General features: G+C 46.7%; 2 protein-coding genes across 2 annotated transcripts; both read right to left on the bottom strand.

Annotated features, from left to right (window-relative positions):
* Window positions 1-575: 575 nt before the first annotated feature.
* On the bottom strand, window positions 576-14739 carry LOC124703615. Its single transcript, XM_047235840.1, has 7 exons — window positions 14465-14739; window positions 13444-13512; window positions 1836-1949; window positions 1670-1744; window positions 1157-1288; window positions 922-1063; window positions 576-765 (listed from the first exon to the last, which is right to left on the bottom strand). The coding sequence occupies exons 1-7, from the start codon at window positions 14663-14665 to the stop codon at window positions 614-616; spliced, it is 885 nt and encodes a 294-aa protein (XP_047091796.1). The 5' UTR covers window positions 14666-14739; the 3' UTR covers window positions 576-613.
* Window positions 14740-18192: 3453 nt separating this feature from the next.
* LOC124699741 lies at window positions 18193-19150 on the bottom strand. The gene has a single exon (XM_047231990.1). It carries the CDS (start codon window positions 19025-19027, stop codon window positions 18305-18307), a length of 723 nt encoding a protein of 240 aa, XP_047087946.1. The 5' UTR covers window positions 19028-19150; the 3' UTR covers window positions 18193-18304.
* Between the last annotated feature and the right edge of the window lie 1030 nt (window positions 19151-20180).

The following is a 20180-nucleotide window of genomic DNA, read 5'->3' on the forward strand; positions in this document are numbered from 1 at the left end:
TTCGCTTTAGATTTTACATAGTTCATACCGGAGCTTGTAGCCTTGTAGGCTTTCCAGATGGATCAGTTGTATGAGTTACTTCGATTTAGATTTCAAGGTTCGTACCAGAGCTTGTAGCCCATGTAGTAGGCTTTCCAGATGAATCTGTTGTATGAATCATTTCGGTTTAGACTTGTCAGAGTTCATACGAAAGCTTGTAGCCTTTTGGCTTTCCATATGAAATCAGTTGTATGAAGTATCAATCTCATGAATCAAAGTTACAAGAATTGTTTGAACAACGCGTGAGATTTGAATGATGTATGAGTATGACTTACCTGAAACCAAGTTTTGCAACAGTTGTTTCAATTGCACTCTCGTATTGCTCTCTGAATGTACATCAAGTGTGTAAAAAATTATCAAGCTGTGTCAGTCCTGTCCTTGTATTCAGTGCATATACAAATTGCAAAGTGCAGACGTTCTGAGCTAAGAGTATGTTACTGGACTTCCTTATGGAGCATGAGCATCAATTAGATCTTAGAAGTATTAGGTACTCACTTCCCTGGTGATGATGATCAGCATCATATTATGATGAAGCTGATGGTATACTAGTGTTCACTAAGCTGTGTACCGAGGATCATATATTCTGAATTGCCAGTCTCGCGGCAATCATACCTATGTTATGTTCGACGTACTCGATTCCACTGTTTAGTCTTTCCAGAGTGTCTGTTGAATCCATTGCCTTTATCTTGTATTTTTGCAGGGTAAGAAGTTCTTCATCTGACATACCTGTAGTGTATGGCTTTGATGTTAGATTAGACTATATGAAGTTGATGTACATCCTTTCTGCAGCATCTCTTTAGTTGGTCAATCCAGGTGATATTGAAAAACAGAAGCTAGGGTCAAGAAGTGACCAGAGGTGAAAGTTGAATGATCCATTATCACCTGAAACTGATTGGTACGCCGCAAAGGAGAGACGTTCTGGGAGCCCAGGGATGAACTTTTCGTCGTACTCTTCGAAAATATCTTTCTCAGACCAAAGTAGAGAACTTTTGATGTTTGTTTGCAGCGGTTCATCCTCGGGCACCTAAATGGAGAAGTTTTGATGTTAGAAGATCAGGATGAAACTACTGTTCAGCATTTTACAAATCGCCAAAAGGAACAGGAATAGTGACTGAACCCTCAGCTTCATTTGTAGGCTGTGCAAATTGCACATGGACTCCCTTAGTTTGGAAATTCTCAGGTCCAAATCGATGTCATCCGAAGACTTGTCCATCATGGGAGAAACATCACCTCGCAAGTAGGGCTCCATCTGGATCAAGGAACAATGTGACCATCTAAAACAGAAGTAGAATACAAGAGATGTTGTGAACTGTAGCTGCATAAAACAGAGCATCAAATTCGGGATCTGAAATATGGGTGGCCACTCTTTTGTTTTACTTCTTTCTAGGCATGCCACAAATAATTCAGAACTAACACAGCATTGGAAACGTGTATAAACTCCACAGGTAAACTTAGAAGATCTGCACATGTAGGTAATAGATTTAAAATGGAACACGTAATTCTGGCAAAGAAGAGAACAAGACCTCTGAAGAGATTATACACAAAATTGATTGAAGTTCTCAAGTATTGAAACAATGATATGTGCATCAACATCAAAAGAACAACTAATCAAGAAAGGGAATGTATGTACCTGAAGAAGGTTCTTGATGTTCACTCGGCATACACCTCTAATTGACACTAATGCTCCAAAATCCATCTTTTGAACCTATACTAGAGATAAATCATCAAGTAGAAAAGGTGAACGACCCGCACGAGAACCCTGACATCGATTATCAAAATGAGGGACAAGAACTTACACTTTCTATCCGCACCAAACAGCCATATCTTACAGCAAAGGAATCCTTAGAAGAGCTTGATAAAACTGGATCAAGGACAAAGTGTACAAGGGAATTTTGCCTCTTATACAATGCCTGTTGAGTGAGGATTGATAGAAATATAGTAAGGCCTGTTGGCTGAAGATTTACAAGTCCATTATCACTATTCAGATACGGCAATATGTGGTTCTTGTGTTTCCCGAACAATGTGCCACAATCCCTTCTGTAATATCGACACTCTTTCACTAAACTATAATGAAGGATATCGAGGCGGTTGGGGAGTAGATCTATCTAATAGCAGGTAATAGGCCATACACCATATAAGGTTGCTATTGACTTTTTACTGCACAATATACAATAAAAATATAAACTATTTAGGTTCTTGCCAAACCATCATCGTGCACGAGGTAAGCTAGTTATTAAACTAAATAACTTGCAGAAAAGCAGCTCCTCCTTATATTTTGGTTAGCTGGCCCTCAGAAAGAATATAATGTATGCGTAATCAATGCCAAAAAAAATCTGATAGATGATGCAAGGCTCTTGTTAAACGCGTCATCATCCATAAGGTAACTAGTTATTTAAATAAATAACTTGTGGAATCATCTGCATCCTTGTATTTTATTAGCTGGACCTTGTAACAAATATAATGCGTGCCTAATTATATGCCACCTAAAAATATAAAATAGATCCTCTAAATGATTCAAGGCCCTCGTTAAACACGTCATCACATAAGGTAACTAGTAATTAAAATAAATAACCTACAAAATCATATTTTCTCCTCTTACTTTGATTAGATGGCCTCCATAACGACTATAATGTGCGCCTAATTATTTGTCATAAAATAATATAGAAATAAATACTCTAAATGACTCAAGGCCTTCGTTAAATGGGTCATCATACATAAGGTAACTACTAACTGAAATAATAATAAAACTTAAAAAACCGCATTTCCTCCTTTTATTTTGATTAGCTGGCCTTCGTAATGACTATAATGTCGCCTAATTATATGTCATCTAAAAATAGAAAAAAAACTATAAATGATGCAAGCGAACAATAAGATATTTGATAGCTTGCTATGTATTACAACTATACATACTGGTGGTGGTGACACCGCTGGCGCCGGTAGTGGTTCATTCAACCATTCAATGTACCTAAAGTATATCTAGAAGGAACCATTTGACAACCATCTCCAAATAAATATAACACTTGGGCCGATACTTGGCCTAGTGCGGCAGAGCCGAGGACTTAGGACTAGTTGAGCATGATTGTTGTTTGACCATGGCATTCAACTTATTAGAAAGCATGCAACATGAATTTCCATGAGGCCAAGGGACAGTATATATGCTGCAAGTGTTGTAAATATACATGAAACCCCTCATAAAACATGAAAATACATAGAAATAGATGAAAAGTATTAATTACTCTAACAACCACTATCCCTCAAACTCATGGTGTATCAACATCACTGAATTTGGGGAGGTAGATGTTCTATTGTTCTTTATCTAGGCCTTCATGGAGAAATCGGCAAACTATAACTCGAAAGGCACATACTGTAGAGCAACCCCTCCCAATCCTACGCATGGGAGCCATAGAGGAAGCATCGATGCTAATATGCTTGGTAAGCTAATGCTACACGGGGTTACTCGTGATACTAATAGAATTTATACTATAAAAATATCAAAGCTTCTTCCCAACCAAGTTGGGGTAGGCTAGATATGAAACCCAACAAAAACATAAGGAGACAAAAACAAGGAGAGAGAAAAAAGTAAACTAAGATTTCGGCACATGAATCATCAATTTCCATGCAATCCTATCAAGAGCCAAATCTCTAGGACATTCCAAAACCTCAAGTCTCTTTTTACTGCCTTCGACCATATCAACATTGGACTCCTCTTCCCCTCCTAGTATTTTTCACACTCTTTAGAATTCCACTCATACTGGTGCTTCTGGAGGCCTTTGCTGGATATGACCAAACCACCTTAGTCGGTGTTAGACTAGCTTCTCGTCGACCGGTGCTATCTCTAGCATATCATGTATTACCTCGTTCCTAAGTTGGTCCTTTCTTGTATGGCCACACATCCACTATAGCATGCGCATCTCTGCAACACTCATTCGTTGGATGTGTTTTATTTTATTGGGTTAACATTCTACTCCATATAAAATCAATGGTATGATTGCCGTCCTATAGAACTTAGCATTTAACTTTTGTGGACCTTTTTGTCACATAAGATGCCTGCTTGTTGCCACTTCATCCATCTTGCCTTGATTATGTGGCAAACATCATCATTGATAACACCATTGCTTTGCAGCATTGATCCCAAGTATCAGAAGGTGTCCCTCTTAGACACTATTTGTCCTTCTAAATTAACTTCTTCATCTTCTCACCCAACACCACTAAAGTCGCATCGCATGTACTCGGTCTTGGTCCTACTAATTCTGAACCCCTTTGATTCCAAAGTCTGCCTCCATAGCTCTAACTTCCTATTTACGCCAACCATGGTTGCATCCACTAGCACCACATCATCAATAAAGAGCATACACTAAGGAATGTCTACTCGTATATCCTTTACACCTCATCCATCACTAAGGAAAATGTGTGGGCTCAAGGCTGACCCTTGATATAGTCCTATCATGATTGGAAAGGTATCGGTCTCACAATCACTTGCGCGAACACTTGTCACAACAATATCGTACATATCTATTACGATGGTAATGTACTTTGTTGGAACTTTGTGCTTCTCGAGTGCCCACCACATGACCGTCCTTAGTATCTTGACTTCTGCCTTCTCCAAGTCGATGAAGACCGTATTTAGGCCCTTCTTCCGCTCCCTATATTTATTTATAAGTTGGCGAAGTAAGAAAATCGCCTCTGTGAAGGGAACATTGATTTTAGTGACATTCGTCACACTCCTCAAGCGGCGCTCAATGACTCTCTCCCAAAGTATCATAGTATGGTTCATAAGCTTAATTCCTCGGTTATTAGTACAAGTTTGAATATTTCCTTTATTCTTGCAGATATGTACTACTATGCTTTTTCTTCACTCTTCATGCATATTGTTTTACCAAAAATGTGGTTGAATATCTTAGTTAGCCATAATATTGCCATATATCCAAGTCTTCTCCACACCTCAATTGGGATATCATCAGCGCCAAGGGCCTTTCATTCTTTTCAGGGTCTCCTCAACATCAAGCTCTCGGATCCTCCGCAAGAAACTCCTATTAGCGTCATCAAAGGAGTCATTCAGCTCGGGCATAGTGTTCCCATTCCCATCATTGAATAACCTATCAAGGTACTCCATGTATTATTGATCTCTTCATCTTTCAGTAGAAGTCGATTAACCTCGTCCTTGATGCTTTAACTTGGTTAAGGTCCCTCGTCTTCCTCTCGCAGATTTTCGTCATCTTGTAGATATCATCCTCGCCTTCCTTTCTGCCTAGTATGTCATAAGCTCATCATAACTGTTAGAGTTGTATAGTCCCCTTTTCTGTTATTCCCCAGTGTATGAGGGGCTTACCTGCACATTGTCACACATGTACATGTACTGCCCTATGGCCCTCTGTGAATACTAGTTGCTATTCTCCAACATGGTATCAGAGCTCATGGTCTAGCTCTTTGCACGCTGCAACTCCATGCTCGATCCGCGCCGCCGCTGATGATCTTTTCGGCCGCTGCTGCTCCACTTCTCTTTTCCTCTCCCGATCTCGTCGGGATTGAGTCTTTTTCCAAGAAATTTTAGCCTTTTTCGTCCGATTTTTGGGCTCCAAAATCGCTGGCAGACCTCGATTCGGCCGGCCCTGGGCTGCCCCGTCCGGCCGCCGGCCGCCACTGCCGCGCCGCCCCCGGCCGGCTCCGGCCCCCGTCGCCGCTGCCCCGTCCGGCCACCGGCCGCCACCGCTGCGCGCGCCCCGGCCGGCTCGGCCCGGCCGCCGCCGCCGCGCCGCTCCGGCCGGCCCGGCCCCGGCCGCGCCGCTCGCTCGCCGCCGGCCGGCCCGGCCTCGGCCGCCACCGCCGCGCCGCCCCGATCCGGGCGGCACCGGCTCTCCCCGTCCCGGCCCGCCGCAATCCGGTCGCCGCCACGCCGCCTCCGGCCACCGCCGCACTTCCCCGGCCGGTGCCGGCCGCCGCGGTGCCATTTCGGCGTGCACTGGTCCGTCCTGGTACTGCGGGCTGCTGCTGATCTGCTGCTGGTCTGATCAGATCTGATCCAGATCCAAAAAAAAAAAAAAAAGAATGGCGTCCTCCGCCTCTGGCTATGTCAGTATTCCTCGGTGCCCAGTGATATTTGATGGTACCAACTACGGGGAATTTGCTGCCTTTATGCGGATTCACATGCGTGGTCTTCGGTTGTGGGGTGTTCTTACCGGTGAGGTCTCTTGTCCGCCGCACCCCATCGCTCCCGTGCCCCCTACTCCACCGTCCGTGCCACGGGTCCTTGCCGAGGATGCTACTCGGGCTGATCGGGATGCAGCCAAGTCCGCCGAGGCTGCCGTCGATGAAGCATATGAGGAGCGGTACTTGCTTATTCGGAGGCTCTTGGCTCTTACCGTGATAGTTTGGCTACCTTTACTCGGTGGTGTGATGAGGATGCCGTGGCTGCTGCTCGTTCTTTCTCGCAGTGTTCAGCCACGGCTTGCTTCGAGTTTATGGGTCTTGCCACCGTTGCCGAGATGTGGTCTCACCTTCGTCGGCGATATCGGCCTTCCGGGGATTCTCTCGTACTTATATGTGTTGCGTCGGGAGCATGATCTTCGACAGGGTGACTCCACCGTTGATGAGTTTTACACCCGCAGTGCGGCGATCCGGCGCCAGCTTGACTCCCTTCGCAGTGCTGTCTGTGGTACTTGTCAGTGTTGCCGGACAGTACGTTCAGATATGGACTTCCAGAGGATCCATGAGTTCCTGTCTCGACTTCGCCCAGAGTTTGAGCCTCGTCGTGCTCAGTTGTTTGCTCGAGGCCGTGTTCCTATCTCAGAGGTGCCGGCCGAGCTTCGTGCCGAGGAGACTCGTCCGCGTGGTGCTGGCCTCGCTTGGGACACCTTCTCGTTCTTGCCGCTCGAGGTCCCCCTGCTCCTCGCCCCGCCGCTTCTTCCTACACCGGTGCCTCGCCGCTTCCGGAGGAGCCCGCTCTTCTCGCGGTGGGGGTCGCTCTCGCCCTCCTCGGTTCGCACTCACCGTCGGAGGCCTCGGTCACCTTGAGTCCGACCGCTACCGGAAGCAGCGGGGTGTGCCTCCTCGTGCTCCACCCTCAGCGCCTGTCACCACCGGCTTCACTGAGCAGGATATAGTGAGACTTCAGCGTCTCCTTGCCTCCTCCGGTTCTGCTTCGACGGGTACTCCTGCCTCCGCGGATGTTTCCTCTCCACAGTCAGGTACATCCTCGTGGGTTCTGGATTCTGGAGCTTCTTTTCACATGTCTCCTGATTCTTCCTCTCTTTCTTCTCTTCGACCTCTTCCTCTTCCTCGTTAGTGTTCTTACCGCCGATGGTACTTCTCTCCCTCGTTGCTAGTCGTGGCACTCTTTCTACTTCCTCCTTTTCCGTTCTCGATGTTTCTCATGTTCCCCGTCTTACCATGAATTTGTTTTCCGCTGCTCAACTCACCGATTCTGGTTGTCGGGTCATTCTTGATGTTGATTCTTGTTCTCGTTCAGGACACTCACACTCGGGCCCCGGTTGGGGCTGGCCCTCGGTGCCGTGACTCCCGGGGACTTTGGGAGCTTGACCGGCTTCATGTTCCTTCTTCCCACACTTCATCGACCGCTCCATGCGTGCTTGCCGCTTCCACCACCGCCTCCTTTCAACGGTGGCACCACCGTCTTGGTCATCTATGTGGTTCTCGCTTGTCATCTTTACTTCGTCGAGGTCTTCCGGGGCCTGTCTCGGGAGATGTCTCGCTTCGGGGTTGTCGAGTTGTAGGCTTGGTAAACGGAATCGGTTACCTTATCCTACTAGTGCGTCCGTATCTCGGCGTCCGTTTGATTTGGTCCATTCCGATGTATGGGGTCCGGCTCCTTTTGCTTCCAAGGGGGCCACCGCTACTATGTTCTTTTTATCGATGACTTCTCTCGCCACACTTGGATTTATTTTATGACTTCTCGCAGCGAGGTTCTCTCGATATATAAGCGTTTTGCTGCCATGGTCCATACTCGCTTTTCCACACCTATACGTGTCTTTCGGGCTGATTCTGCCGGTGAGTATATCTCCCAGTCGTTGCGTGGTTTTCTTGCTCGAGCAGGGTACTCTTGCCCAGCTTTTCCCGCCCGGCGCCCATGCCCAAAATGGCGTGGCCGAGCGCAAGCATCGCCACACGCTTGAGACGGCACGTGCGATGATGATCGCTGCCTCTCTTCCTCCTCACTTCGGGCTGAGGCCGTGTCTATTTCCACCTATCTCATCAACCTTCAGCCCTCCACGGCCTTGCAGGGTGGTATTCCTCTTGAGCGTCTCACTCGGTCACACTCCTGATTACTCGACCCTTCGTCTTTTTGGTTGCGTTTGCTATGTTCTTCTTGCTCCACGCGAACGCACCAAGCTGAGTGCTCAATCGGTTGAGTGTGTCTTCCTTGGCTATAGCTCTGAGCACAAAGGATATAAGTGTTGGGATCCTATTGGTCGTCGGATGCGCATATCTCGGGATGTTACTTTTGATGAGTCCCGTCCTTTCTACCCGCGTCCCTCCTCCTCTTCCTTCTCGATGGATGATATCTCTTTTCTAATGTTTCCTGACTCACCTCCTCCTGTCCCTCCGGTCCCTACTCTGCCGAGTCTCTCACCACCTTCTCCTCCTTCACCCGCCAGACCGCCCTCTCCTCCCTCACCACCGTCCCCACCCTCCACATCTTCCCCTCCCATGTCACCTTCCTCGACTACGGTTGTCCCTTCCTACCCTTTTCACTACTCCCGTCGTCCCCGTGAGGATGATGCTGCTTCTCCTGCTACACCCTCTACCTCTGATGCGATGCCCACTCCGTCCGAGCCGACTCACCATCTTCGTGCTCGTCCTCGTCCTCCTCCTGATCGCTATTCTCCCCCTCACTATGGTCTTTCTGCTACCCTTGAGCCGACCACTTATCGGGATGCCCTTGCTCATCCCGAATGGCAGCTAGCGATGGCCGAGGAGATTGCTCGCTCTTGAGCGTACCGGCACTTGGGATGTTGTCACTCCTCCTTCCTCTCGTTCGTCCCATCACCTGCAAGTGGGTCTACAAGATCAAGACTCGCTCCGATGGTTCTCTTGAGCGCTACAAGGCTCGCCTTGTCGCTCGCGGTTTTCAGCGAGGAGCATGGCCGTGACTATGATGAGACCTTTGCTCCCGTGGCTCACATGACCACCGTTCGTACTCTTCTTGCTCGTCGTTTCGTTCGCCACCGGTCCGTCTCTCGGCTTGATGTACAAAATGCTTTCCTTAACGGTGAGTTAAGTGAGGAGGTATACATGCAGCCACCTCCTCGGCTACTCCGTTCCCGATGGCATGGTTTGTCGTCTCCGGCGCTCTCTCTATGGCCTTAAGCAAGCCCCTCGCGCCTCGGTTTCGCGCGTTTTGCCTCCGTGGTCATCGCCGCTGGTTTTGTCCCTAGCGCCCATGACCCTGTGCTTTTTGTCCACACATCCTCTCGTGGTCGGACTCCGCTTCTTCTTTATGTTGATGACATGATCATCACGAGCGACGACCCCGAGTACATTGCCTTTGTCAAGGCCCGTCTTCGCGATCAGTTTCTCATGACTGATCTTGGTCCTCTCCGCTACTTTCTTGGGCTTGAGGTTTCTTCTACCTCCGATGGCTTCTATATCTCCCAGGAGAAGTATATTCAGGACCTTCTCACTCGCGCCGCTCTTGGTGATGACCGCATTATTGAGACTCCTATGGAGCTCAATGTCCGCCTCCGGTCCACTGATGGTGACCCTCTTCCGGACCCGACTCACTTGGTTGGGAGTCTTGTCTACCTTGCTGTCACACGTCCTAACATCTCCTACCCAGTCCATATTCTGAGTCAGTTCATGGCTGCTCCCACTAGTGTCCACTATAGTCATCTTCTTCGTGTCCTTCGCTATCTTCGTGGCACTATCTCTCGTCAGCTTTTCTTTCCTCGCTCCAGCCTCCTTACGGCTCCGGACCTACTCGGATGCTACTCGGGCTAGCGATCCGGAGGATCGCAAGTCTCTTCTCGCCTACTCGTGTCTTTCTTGGTGGCTCTCTCATTGCTTGGAAGACCAAGAAGCAGGTTGCGATCTCTCGTTCGAGTGTTGAGGCTGAGTTGCGAGCGATGGCTCTATTGACGGCTGAGGTGACTTGGTTACGCTGGTTACTTGCGGACTTTGGTGTTTCTGCTGATGCTCCGACTCCGCTCTTATCGGACAAGACTGGTGCCATCAGCATTGCGCGTGATCCGGTGAAGCACGAGCTCACCAAACACATCGGTGTTGATGCCTTCTATGTGCGTCATGCTGTGCAGCATCAGGTTATGGCCCTTCATTATGTGCCTTCAGAGCTTCAGCTTGCTGACTTCTTCACGAAGGCCCAGACTAGAGCACAGCATGGTTTCTTTCTCTCCAAACTCAGTGTTGTTGATCCACCATGAGTTTGAGGGGGGTGTTAGAGTTGTATAGTCCCCTTTTCTGTTATTCCCCAGTGTATGAGGGGCTTACCTGCACATTGTCACACATGTACATGTACTGGCCTATGGCCCTCTGTGAATACTAGTTGCTATTCTCCAACAATACCCCCCCCCCCCCCCCCTCTTGACTCACAACTCGCCTTGCATTCTTCTTGGCATCTTTGTACTTCACCATGTTGCTTGTGCTTCTAATATCCACCTCTCCTTAATATTGTGAGACAAAAAATATCCATCTCTCTTTAATATTGTGAGACAAAAAATGTGTTTGTTGCAGCGAGGTTCTGCAGAACGTACCGCTGAATATTAGTTTTAGCAGGGTACTTTCTAATGACAAATGGGCAAAGTGGATGCAGCTTGTCGCGCGGCTCATGGTGGTTCATTTAACGAATGAACCGGATAGGTTCTATTGGCACTTTAACGGCAATAGGAGTTTCTCTGTGAAATCTTCATATTCTGACCTATGAATGACCATACTAAATTTCTAAGGAAATACATATGGCGTTTGAAAGTACCACTTAAAATTCGTATTTTTATGTAGTTCTTAAATAAAAAGGTTTTTGCTCACAAAAGATAATCTTTCCAAAAGAAATTGGACGGGATCCAAGAAATGTGCGTTATGTGATTCTATGGAACTATTGAACATCCCCTTTGCGAGACTAATTTGGAGTGGTTCATTTCACGTTTAATATATCTCCTCAAACTAATATCAAAAACATGTTTGGGAATTGGCTACATGGGATTGATAAAAAAAAATGAAGGCTCGAATCCGCTTAATTAGGAGTTTGTGCTTTGCTTTGGGCAATTTGGAATTGTCAAAATGATGTCGTTTTTAACAGAGCAGAAGATGCTTTCTTTTTTCAGGTTATCCACAAGGCTACATACTGGATTCACATGTGGTCTTATCTCCAAGCTAAGGATCAGCGGGAACCTATGGAGTTTGGATGCACTCGGTTGATGGCGGTCGTTCGGGCCATCTTCAGCCAGGGTGGTTGGCAGCACACTAATAGGATACAATATGCATAGGCATTTTATGTATTCTCTCTTCCGTTGGCTTATTCATGCAGCCACTCTGTGTGATCCTTGAGATTGTAAGACTTTTGAATTCATAAACTTTTAATAAAGAGGGTTGTGTGCATCGCTCTGATGCAAGGCCGAGAAACCCCCATTTCTAAAAAAAAAAACTCCCAACAAGATGATGAATAGCAAGTCGGATTCAGAGTTTTGACCATAGGCTCACCGATAAAATAGCACGAGTAAGAAGACCCTAGATGTACTTTCTTGAGAGATGAAGAAGCTATGAGAGCTAGACAAAACATTAATCACAAAGAAGTGGTAGATAAGACCAAGATCAGACACAAGGAACCGTTCACTTGGACGAGCCTTACCAAAGGAAATGCATTCAAAGTCATCTCCTGTAATGATAATGGCATCAACATATAGAAGAAAATTTTGATCTCAGGAAGAAAGGTGGACAAAAAGCGCAAGATTATGATTGTTTGTGGAAAAGCATGGGGCAGCCTAGTTGGGATGGGAAGGATGGCTGGATGTTGGGAATGTGCGGAACAAGAGACCACTGAGTCACAGAGCAGCTGACGAGAAACCGGAAAATTGATCTGAAGTAGAATAAATCGACCAACAACGGGTGAAAAAATCTATCGTGGATGGCTTCAACTTGATGTGGAATCAATCGGATTTGGGCAAGACAATAAGATCGATGAGGGAGAGTCAATTAAAGTAGAGAGAGAAAATCGGGAGAAAGACAAGTTGCAGCATCCAAAAAATCAAACCCTAAACATAGGCTTCGATAGGAAACATGCAAGTTCTATTTCCATGAGTTCAGGTGTAGGTGTGGTAAGTACAGGAACCCCTTACAAAACAGGGAAAATACATAGCAAAACACGCAAGTATAAACTTCTCTAAGACTAGTAACAAGAGATTTCGGAGCCGCGTCCAACCTTTCTGAAGTGGTAGCTTAGAGAAAGTGTAATTAAAGGAAAAGGTGTACTTTTGGTCCCTCAAGTTTATCCACTTAATTTTCTAAAACAGACTATATTTGATCCCTTGCCCAACTGAAAGCGGTTTTGCAATGATGTGTCATCGGTTTCGTACACGTAGTATCACACCAGCAAAAATTGGGAACAATTCATGTAAAATGAGAAAAGCGAGAATTGAGAAGAACATCAATATTCTACTAGAAAAGGTATGGAAGATCATATGAATTTTAGAACACATAACATATATAGATATTCTAGAAAACATGAATTTCGACAAAACTCAAGAGGTTTCTCTTCCTATATTTTTCCATTTTTACATTGGAACAATAAAGATTTTTCAATTCTTATCTTCATAATATTTTTTAAAACAAAATCTGATGTTTGCCAATTTGTCATATGTGTTTCCAATTTTGTGTTACCTAGTCTGCTATGTGTGCAAAAACGGCCACCTGATCGCAAAAAATAGTGCGAAAGATGCCAAACTTAAAATGTTTTCTTTTTACCCTAAGAAACAAAACTTACTGGTTTACAGTTGACTGACCAAACATAAACTTTCACTGGCAACAGGTGAGGGACTAAAGGTGGGCCTTTTCTATTTTGAATTAAAGCATCATGTAATTTGGAAGCCAAAAGACATCCTAGAATTCGTATTAGTAACAAGATTGTGATAGTTTTGCATTGGGAACTTGATGGGTTGATTCATTTTTACAAAAGTAAATATGTGCTATTACTTGTGATGGAATACACATGCATAAAGCCAAAAGGTAAACTTCACCAGTGGACGGTCATGGTTTAAAATCTCTTTTGCCTATAGGAAGGTGGCAGGTGCACCGAAAGAGAACTCTTATATGATAAACTGCAAATGTATGATGAAAAATATTTTTTATGTGGCAAAGATGCTGAACTGTTATCAGTTGAGAAAAAATATCCTGAGATAGAAAACCTAACATGAAGCAATGTATTGAGCCAATGGTAATTACCTCTTCTAGCAATGCTAGATACCTTGCTTCATACAAGTGCAGAGTCTTGCATTCAGACGGAATCAACACCTGAAATATTTTCATTATCTTAGTACCATTCCATTACTCTGTATTTTTCAAGGAAAATGTATAAGCCTCACAACGAACAACTGGCCCAATTAAGCATTCTTTATTAAAATTCATGCGAGTTTTGGAGCTTTGCAGAACACAAATACTGGGGATAACTTGATGATTACAAACGGTGCAGATTCAGATATGTGACTCCAAAATTAATTGCAGAAGTTGTCTACGAGAAAAATGAGAACTATTTAATTGGTTGATGCAAAGGCAGCATGCAGCTATAGGAGAATCGTGCCATGGCGATGTGATAACCTCACCAACCATTCCCTCGGGACAAAATTATGACTCATTGCATTGTTGCAACTTGGAAATGCTGATTTCTACAACAATCCTGTGTATCTAACAGTAGGCCTAGTTAATAGGCTCTTGGAAGGAAACAATTCCCGCTTCAAAAAGCCCACCTAACAAGAGTGCGCCATTTTCGATCTAACAACTGCTAGCACTGAACAAACCTGAAGGTGATGATATGCATTAGCATAAACGAATAAATGCTGTGACGAGTTGTACCATGTTTCATGAAGAAAGGTTATCCAACAGCCTCTGCCCTACCTTCTGCCAGAATCTCTCTACCTTCGCTGATTCAACTAGTTTGTTCTATTCAACCCAATAAGAGACTGTTGAACCCGCATCCCAGCCGTCCTATCTAATGGAAATATAAGTATAAAGTTCTGAATTTTCATTGATCCAATCCACCCAAGTCACAAATGATACTTTTTTTTTGCAAAGAAACCAATTCGATATGCACCTTCCAGTTGAACATTGGTAGATTGTGAATTATTTGTGATTTGTGAACTCTGGTCTCGCTAAGCTATATCACTATCATCAGATTCCATGTAACACTATCCCAGAAAAAACAGGAGAAAGGGGCCTTCGATTTTTTTTCGGTGTTCAGAAGCCTTACCTCCGCGGGCTGGAATGGGAGGAGGGGGAACTCGAGCGGCGGCGATGGCGGCAGCAGTGGCGACGATGACGAGCAGCGGGCGGCCAGGAATCGACGCCGGCGCGTCGGGCACGCGAGGAGTGAAGGGTGGATCCTAGGGCTTGGATCATGCAGGCTTGGCGCTGACGGGGAGAGGAGGCGGAGGAGAGTGGAGGCGGCCATGGATGGCCGCCGCGGCAGTGAAGTGTGGCAGGGAGGGGACGGGTAGTTTTAGCGGTTACCAATGGCGGGAGCAGAGAGATAATGCTGATCGGCTTTTCTTTCTTTCAGAAAATGTTTTCCAGATTTTCTATTCATAACGGCCCATATTCAAAATCAGTCCCTCTGATCCATTTTAATTATGGCGGGATTTAACCTGTTTTCAATTTTAATTTGTGAATGGGCTGTCTCAACTAAATATTAGTACTCCCTCCGGTTCATATTAATTGACTCTAATATGGATGTATCTAGAACTAAAATGTGGTTGTTTTTCCCTCCGGAGTACTAAGAAGCAAGTGATTCGTAACTAAGAAGCACTTTTTTCCATATGGTTGTTTTTCCATTGAAAATAGGTTGGAGATACTGATGCGGGGTGGCCTTCGGACACCTCCACACCAAGACCAACAAGTCCCCCAAGTGGACCGATGACACGAGCCCGAGTCAAGGCTCTACACGATGAGGTGAACTCGCTCCTCACCGCCCTTGATCTTGGTACACCTTTGGATGGATTGCTACCTCATGCCGACGTGCTATGTGTCATTAGGTACAAGGAGCATCAAGACCACGGAGAGGAGGACAAGCCAAGGTCAAGGGAAGGAGAGAAGCATCTGGACATGGAGATGGTCATGAAGCTAAAGTCGACGTCGCTCGAAGCGCTCCAAGGAAGAGACGGACGCTGGCCGGTCCAGGACCCGGTCGGACCGGACCCACAACCGGACGCCTCGGTCCACAGGCCCGGTCAACCGGGCGCCAAACCGGGCCAGCTCCCTCGTACCGGGCGACGACCGGACCCAGGACCGGAAAACCTCGCAGAAGTCCGGTTTGCGCCCGGTCGACCGGACCCATGACCGGACCGATCGGTTGCAGGCCCGGTCGACCGGACCCATGACCGGACAGCCCGGTCACAGGCCCGGTCAGACCGGACCCCAAACCGGATCTGACGGGAATGCCCCACCAAACCGCCTTAACTTATCCCTTCGCGTACCTGTTCGCCCTTGCTGGCCATGTGTGACTATATAAGTAGCTGGAACCCCTCCTTAGCTCTTTAGACTTGTTTTGAACTCAAACCTACCACGGAGATTCTATTGGCGTGGTCCATCGAGCCACGGAGGTAAGCATCGGGTGTATCGGGTTGGTGTGCGTGCGTGAGTCTCGGAGTTCCTCGTGCCCGTCGTGTTCTTCGTGTTCATCGCGTTTTCCCATCTTCCCCCTTGGTTTCGAAGTCAATCCGCGAGATCGGGCCACACACGGGGTCTTAGTCCGGTCTGACCGGGCCTGTGACCGGGCTGTCCGGTCATGGGTCCGGTCGACCGGGCCTGCAACCGGGCGGTCCGGTCGACCGGGCCTGCAACCGGGCGGTCCGGTCATGGGTCCGGTCGACCGGGCGCAAACCGGAATTCTGCGAGGTTTCCGGTTCTGGGTCCGGTCGTCGCCCGGTACGAGGGAGCTGGCCCGGTTTGGCGCCCGGTTGACCGGGCCTGTGACCGGGGCGTCCGGTTGTGGGTCCGGTCCGACCGGGTCCTGGACCGGCCAGCGTCCGTCTCTTCCTTGGAGCGCTTCGAGCGACGTCGACTTTAGCTTCATGACCATCTCCATGTCCAGCTGCTTCTCTCCTTCCCTTGACCTTGGCTTGTCCTCCTCTCCGTGGTCTTGATGCTCCTTGTACCTAATGACACATATCACGTCGGCATGAGGTAGCAATCCATCCAAAGGTGTACCAAGATCAAGGGCGGTGAGGAGCGAGTTCACCTCATCGTGTAGAGCCTTGACTCGGGCTCGTGTCATCGGTCCACTTGGGGGACTTGTTGGTCTTGGTGTGGAGGTGTCCGAAGGCCACCCCGCATCAGATACGATTCTGGGAGGATAGATAGTTGGGAACAATCACTCTTCGCGAATAGTATCCAGTTATATACAATATTGTTCGATATAAGGGAAATACCTTGCAGAAGGTGATGAAAACTTCTCCAGCCTCTATGATGTTCATGTGTGATTTTATTGGTCCCCGCCTAACTACTTGGAATGAATTGCTACAGAGGTTAGCTTCAATCCAGTTGGTTCAAGGAACTGATGAATTCTGTTGGAGCCTCACCGAGAATGGTGTATTCTCGGTAAACTCCATGTACAAAGCATTAATTATACCCAGTCAACCGGCTATCCACAATAAATCCATCTGGAAGATGAAGATACCTCTGAATATAAAGGTCTTTGCGTGGTATCTTCGTCGGGGTGTGATTCTAACTAAAGATAACCTTGCAAAACGCAACTGGTAAGGCTACAAGAAATGTGTTTTTTTTGTCACGAAGACGAGACAATAAAACACCTTTTCTTCAACTGTCGGGTTGCTCGATCTATATGGTCAATCATTCAGATGGGTTCTACCTTATACCCACCTTGTAGGATTGTAAATATTTATGATAATTGGCTAAATGGGGTGGATCCTAGGTATAAAACGTTTATCAGAGTGGGAGCGATTGATGTCATAAGATCGCTTTGGCTATGTAAAAATGACAAGATTTTTAATGATAAAAATTCTTCTCTTATGCAGGTCATTTACTGGTGTACGACCTTGCTCCATTCATGATCGCCACTTCAACGATTGGAGGACCGCGACCTCTTTACAGAGGTGTCTACACTGTTGAAGAATACAGCTAAGGAGTTTATTTCCCAACATGGATGGCTGCATAATCGGTGGATTGAAGCCAATAAAGTTTAGATTAGTTGGTTTTCTTTGTTTCTTTTACGAATTCATATTTGGTCAGAATTGATACTCGGACGGGCTGCGTGCATCTTAGTTATGCAGAGGTTAGATGTAATGCTTAAAACTTTTGAGTAATGAAGCACTCTTTATAAAAAAAACTAATATTAGTACTAGTAGTAGTAGGTTTTTTTTTTATTTTCCTAATTTTAAGTTGACCAAAATTTAAATAAATCTCAGTCCACTTTCGAAATGTGGGATCGTGTTGCAACCGGGAAATCTCCGGTTGCGCATGGCAGGTTGTAACTAAAAGTTTCCGAGTTACACATGAGCTGGAAAAGGACTCTAATAAAGTGGCAAATTTGTTTTGTTTCATGCTAACCTATGAATTGCATATGAGAATTTAATATCTTCTCTAATTTATTTTGAGATTTAGCTATGTCTAAATCAACTGAGATCTAGACACTCCATTTTCAGTTATCGAGCGAAGCCCATTACATAGGATAACCGGATTTTGCTTTCCTACACTCAGTTTTCATTACAAGTTGTTATTAAGTGAGATCCCATCAAAATCTCGCTTATAGTTTATTTTGTAATTTCTAACTGAAATTTTAATCTAAACTATGAACTAGATACCACAAAATGAACTATAAATGAGACTTTGAGAGATCTCACTTGCATCTCTAGTCCTCTACCTGGTTGTTTGACAAAACTAGCAGTTTTATGTGGGTGTGGATGTGCCGTCAGCGTGAACTTTATGGAACTGTTCTCTATCTGAATGTGTACACGCAGAATCTGGAAAAACGAATTTACAAGCTGTTCAGCGTTAACATTTACAGGAATGGGGGCAAAGACAAGAACTCTTTTACTGGTTAGCAGCTGCTAAGCTAATTCAGCTAGTAGCCTAGCTAGTACATGCTCGCGATCTGCGGGCTACAGAAGACGAGCACCTCGTCGAGGTCAGCCTTGGAGTCGTCGCCGAACAGGCTCTCCTTGCCGTCCGGCCTCCTGGCGTACGACAGCCCGAGCCGCGACCGCGCGCGCCGGAGGTCGCCGACGCCCACGCTGGCGTCGGGCCCCGTGAACACCCCCATCACCGCGGTGAGCGGCGGGCCGATCAGCAGCCCGTCGGCGCCGAACTGCGGCCCGCCCCGCGCGTAGTCGAACAGCGCCGCGCCGCTGCCGCCCACCTTGGGCAGCACCACGGGCCCCGCCTCGTCGTCGTCGTCGTCGGCGGCGGGCCAGTAGAAGAGGAAGGCGTCGAGCGTGTCGTAGTAGTCGTCCGTGCTGCGGTACCCCTCCGGGCTGAACCCGCCGAACCTCACGGAGCCAGCTCCGGCCGTGTAGCCGACGACGACGCAGGGGCCCTTGAAGTCGCACCGCCGGTGGAAGTCCGTCGCGCCGAAGCCGTCCACGGTGGCCCTGTAGCAGCAGCTGAGCTCCCGGCCTCTGAGGTGCGTCTTGGCCACGAGCGACATGGGGAACGGCAGCTCCACGTCGTGGTACTGGAACTGCGGCGGCGGTGTATCGGCTTCTTTGGCGCCCCTGCCCCAGTTGAAGAAGCTGCGGGGAGTGACGAAGCTTGCTCTGGTCGGCGCCATCGTCACCCTGCCGCTCGCCATGAACGCCATGCTACAGTACTGATCGCTTGCTCGAGCGATCGTGGAGATGATGAGCGGAGGAGGAGGACAGAGATCAGCTACTCGATCTCGAACGAATTTTCGTTGGCACAGGCGCCCCTTATCTGTTGTTTGGTGTATATTTGTCATGTAACGATGACGTGTAACAAGAATATTGGCTGTGACAATCTCAGCTAACGACGTCTTCAAATTCCGGTGAAAATGAATTGAAGTGCAGAAAATGTCTAGAGAAAAGGGACCGCTACATGAAATCCATCTGCTTGTTGATTTACAGTTCTATAGATTTTTAGGAGAAAAATCAGCGACTTTGCTTCTCGCGGAGGGAAAACTCTCAATTAATAACCTAGGCTTCTCAAGTAGAGGGTTTTCTAGTCCTAAATTGATAATATTTACTCTCAGATCCATATTTACTTGCCCCTAAAATAGATGTATCTACGGATAAAATCTATGTCTAAATACATCTATATTAATTAGTGTTAAATAATACGAACCAGAGGGAGTACAAAATTTAGTCAAATGTTAGTATACTAATAAATTCATGTTGCTTATAGATAAAATACATCAGATGCTAAACTTTAAATTAATGAAGTCGCCAAGTTCACACAAATACCATCGCATGCTGCGGCATGCAACTTAACCAAATGGTTCATGGTGCAAGAGCATCCTACTCAAACGACGTGATAAGATGGGTTTGCCTCCCCTAAAACAGACCGATGTAGCAACTTAGCGAGGATACTCTCAAGTCTTGCTAGGTTTACATGTTCTAGTGATGACACTCGACGGTCTCCTTGAAACTTGAAAGCAGTGGTATGACACAATGCTAACCTTGTGTGTCCAACATTGCTATTTTCGGGGCCGGTCTGGTGTCGTTGTTGAGACTGCCTGTGGAGATGCTCTTAGATCAACTCTAGCAGATTCCATAAAACGAGCCAAACTGTATCTTTCTGGCCGGTTTACTGTTTCGTTCGGTTTGCATCGCTAATCAGCTCCCATAGCGGCCTAGTCTGTAAACATTTCACGGGGCCCATGGAATCGTCGGTGCGACCGGTATATATAGAGGATGATGCGGCGTGTACGGTTTAGAAACCCTACTTCCCCTCCGCCGCATCCACCACACCCACCCCGACCCCTAGATGCCTCACAA

The sequence above is a fragment of the Lolium rigidum genome, chromosome 3 (genome assembly GCF_022539505.1).
Source record: "Lolium rigidum isolate FL_2022 chromosome 3, APGP_CSIRO_Lrig_0.1, whole genome shotgun sequence".
NCBI lineage: Eukaryota > Viridiplantae > Streptophyta > Magnoliopsida > Poales > Poaceae > Lolium > Lolium rigidum.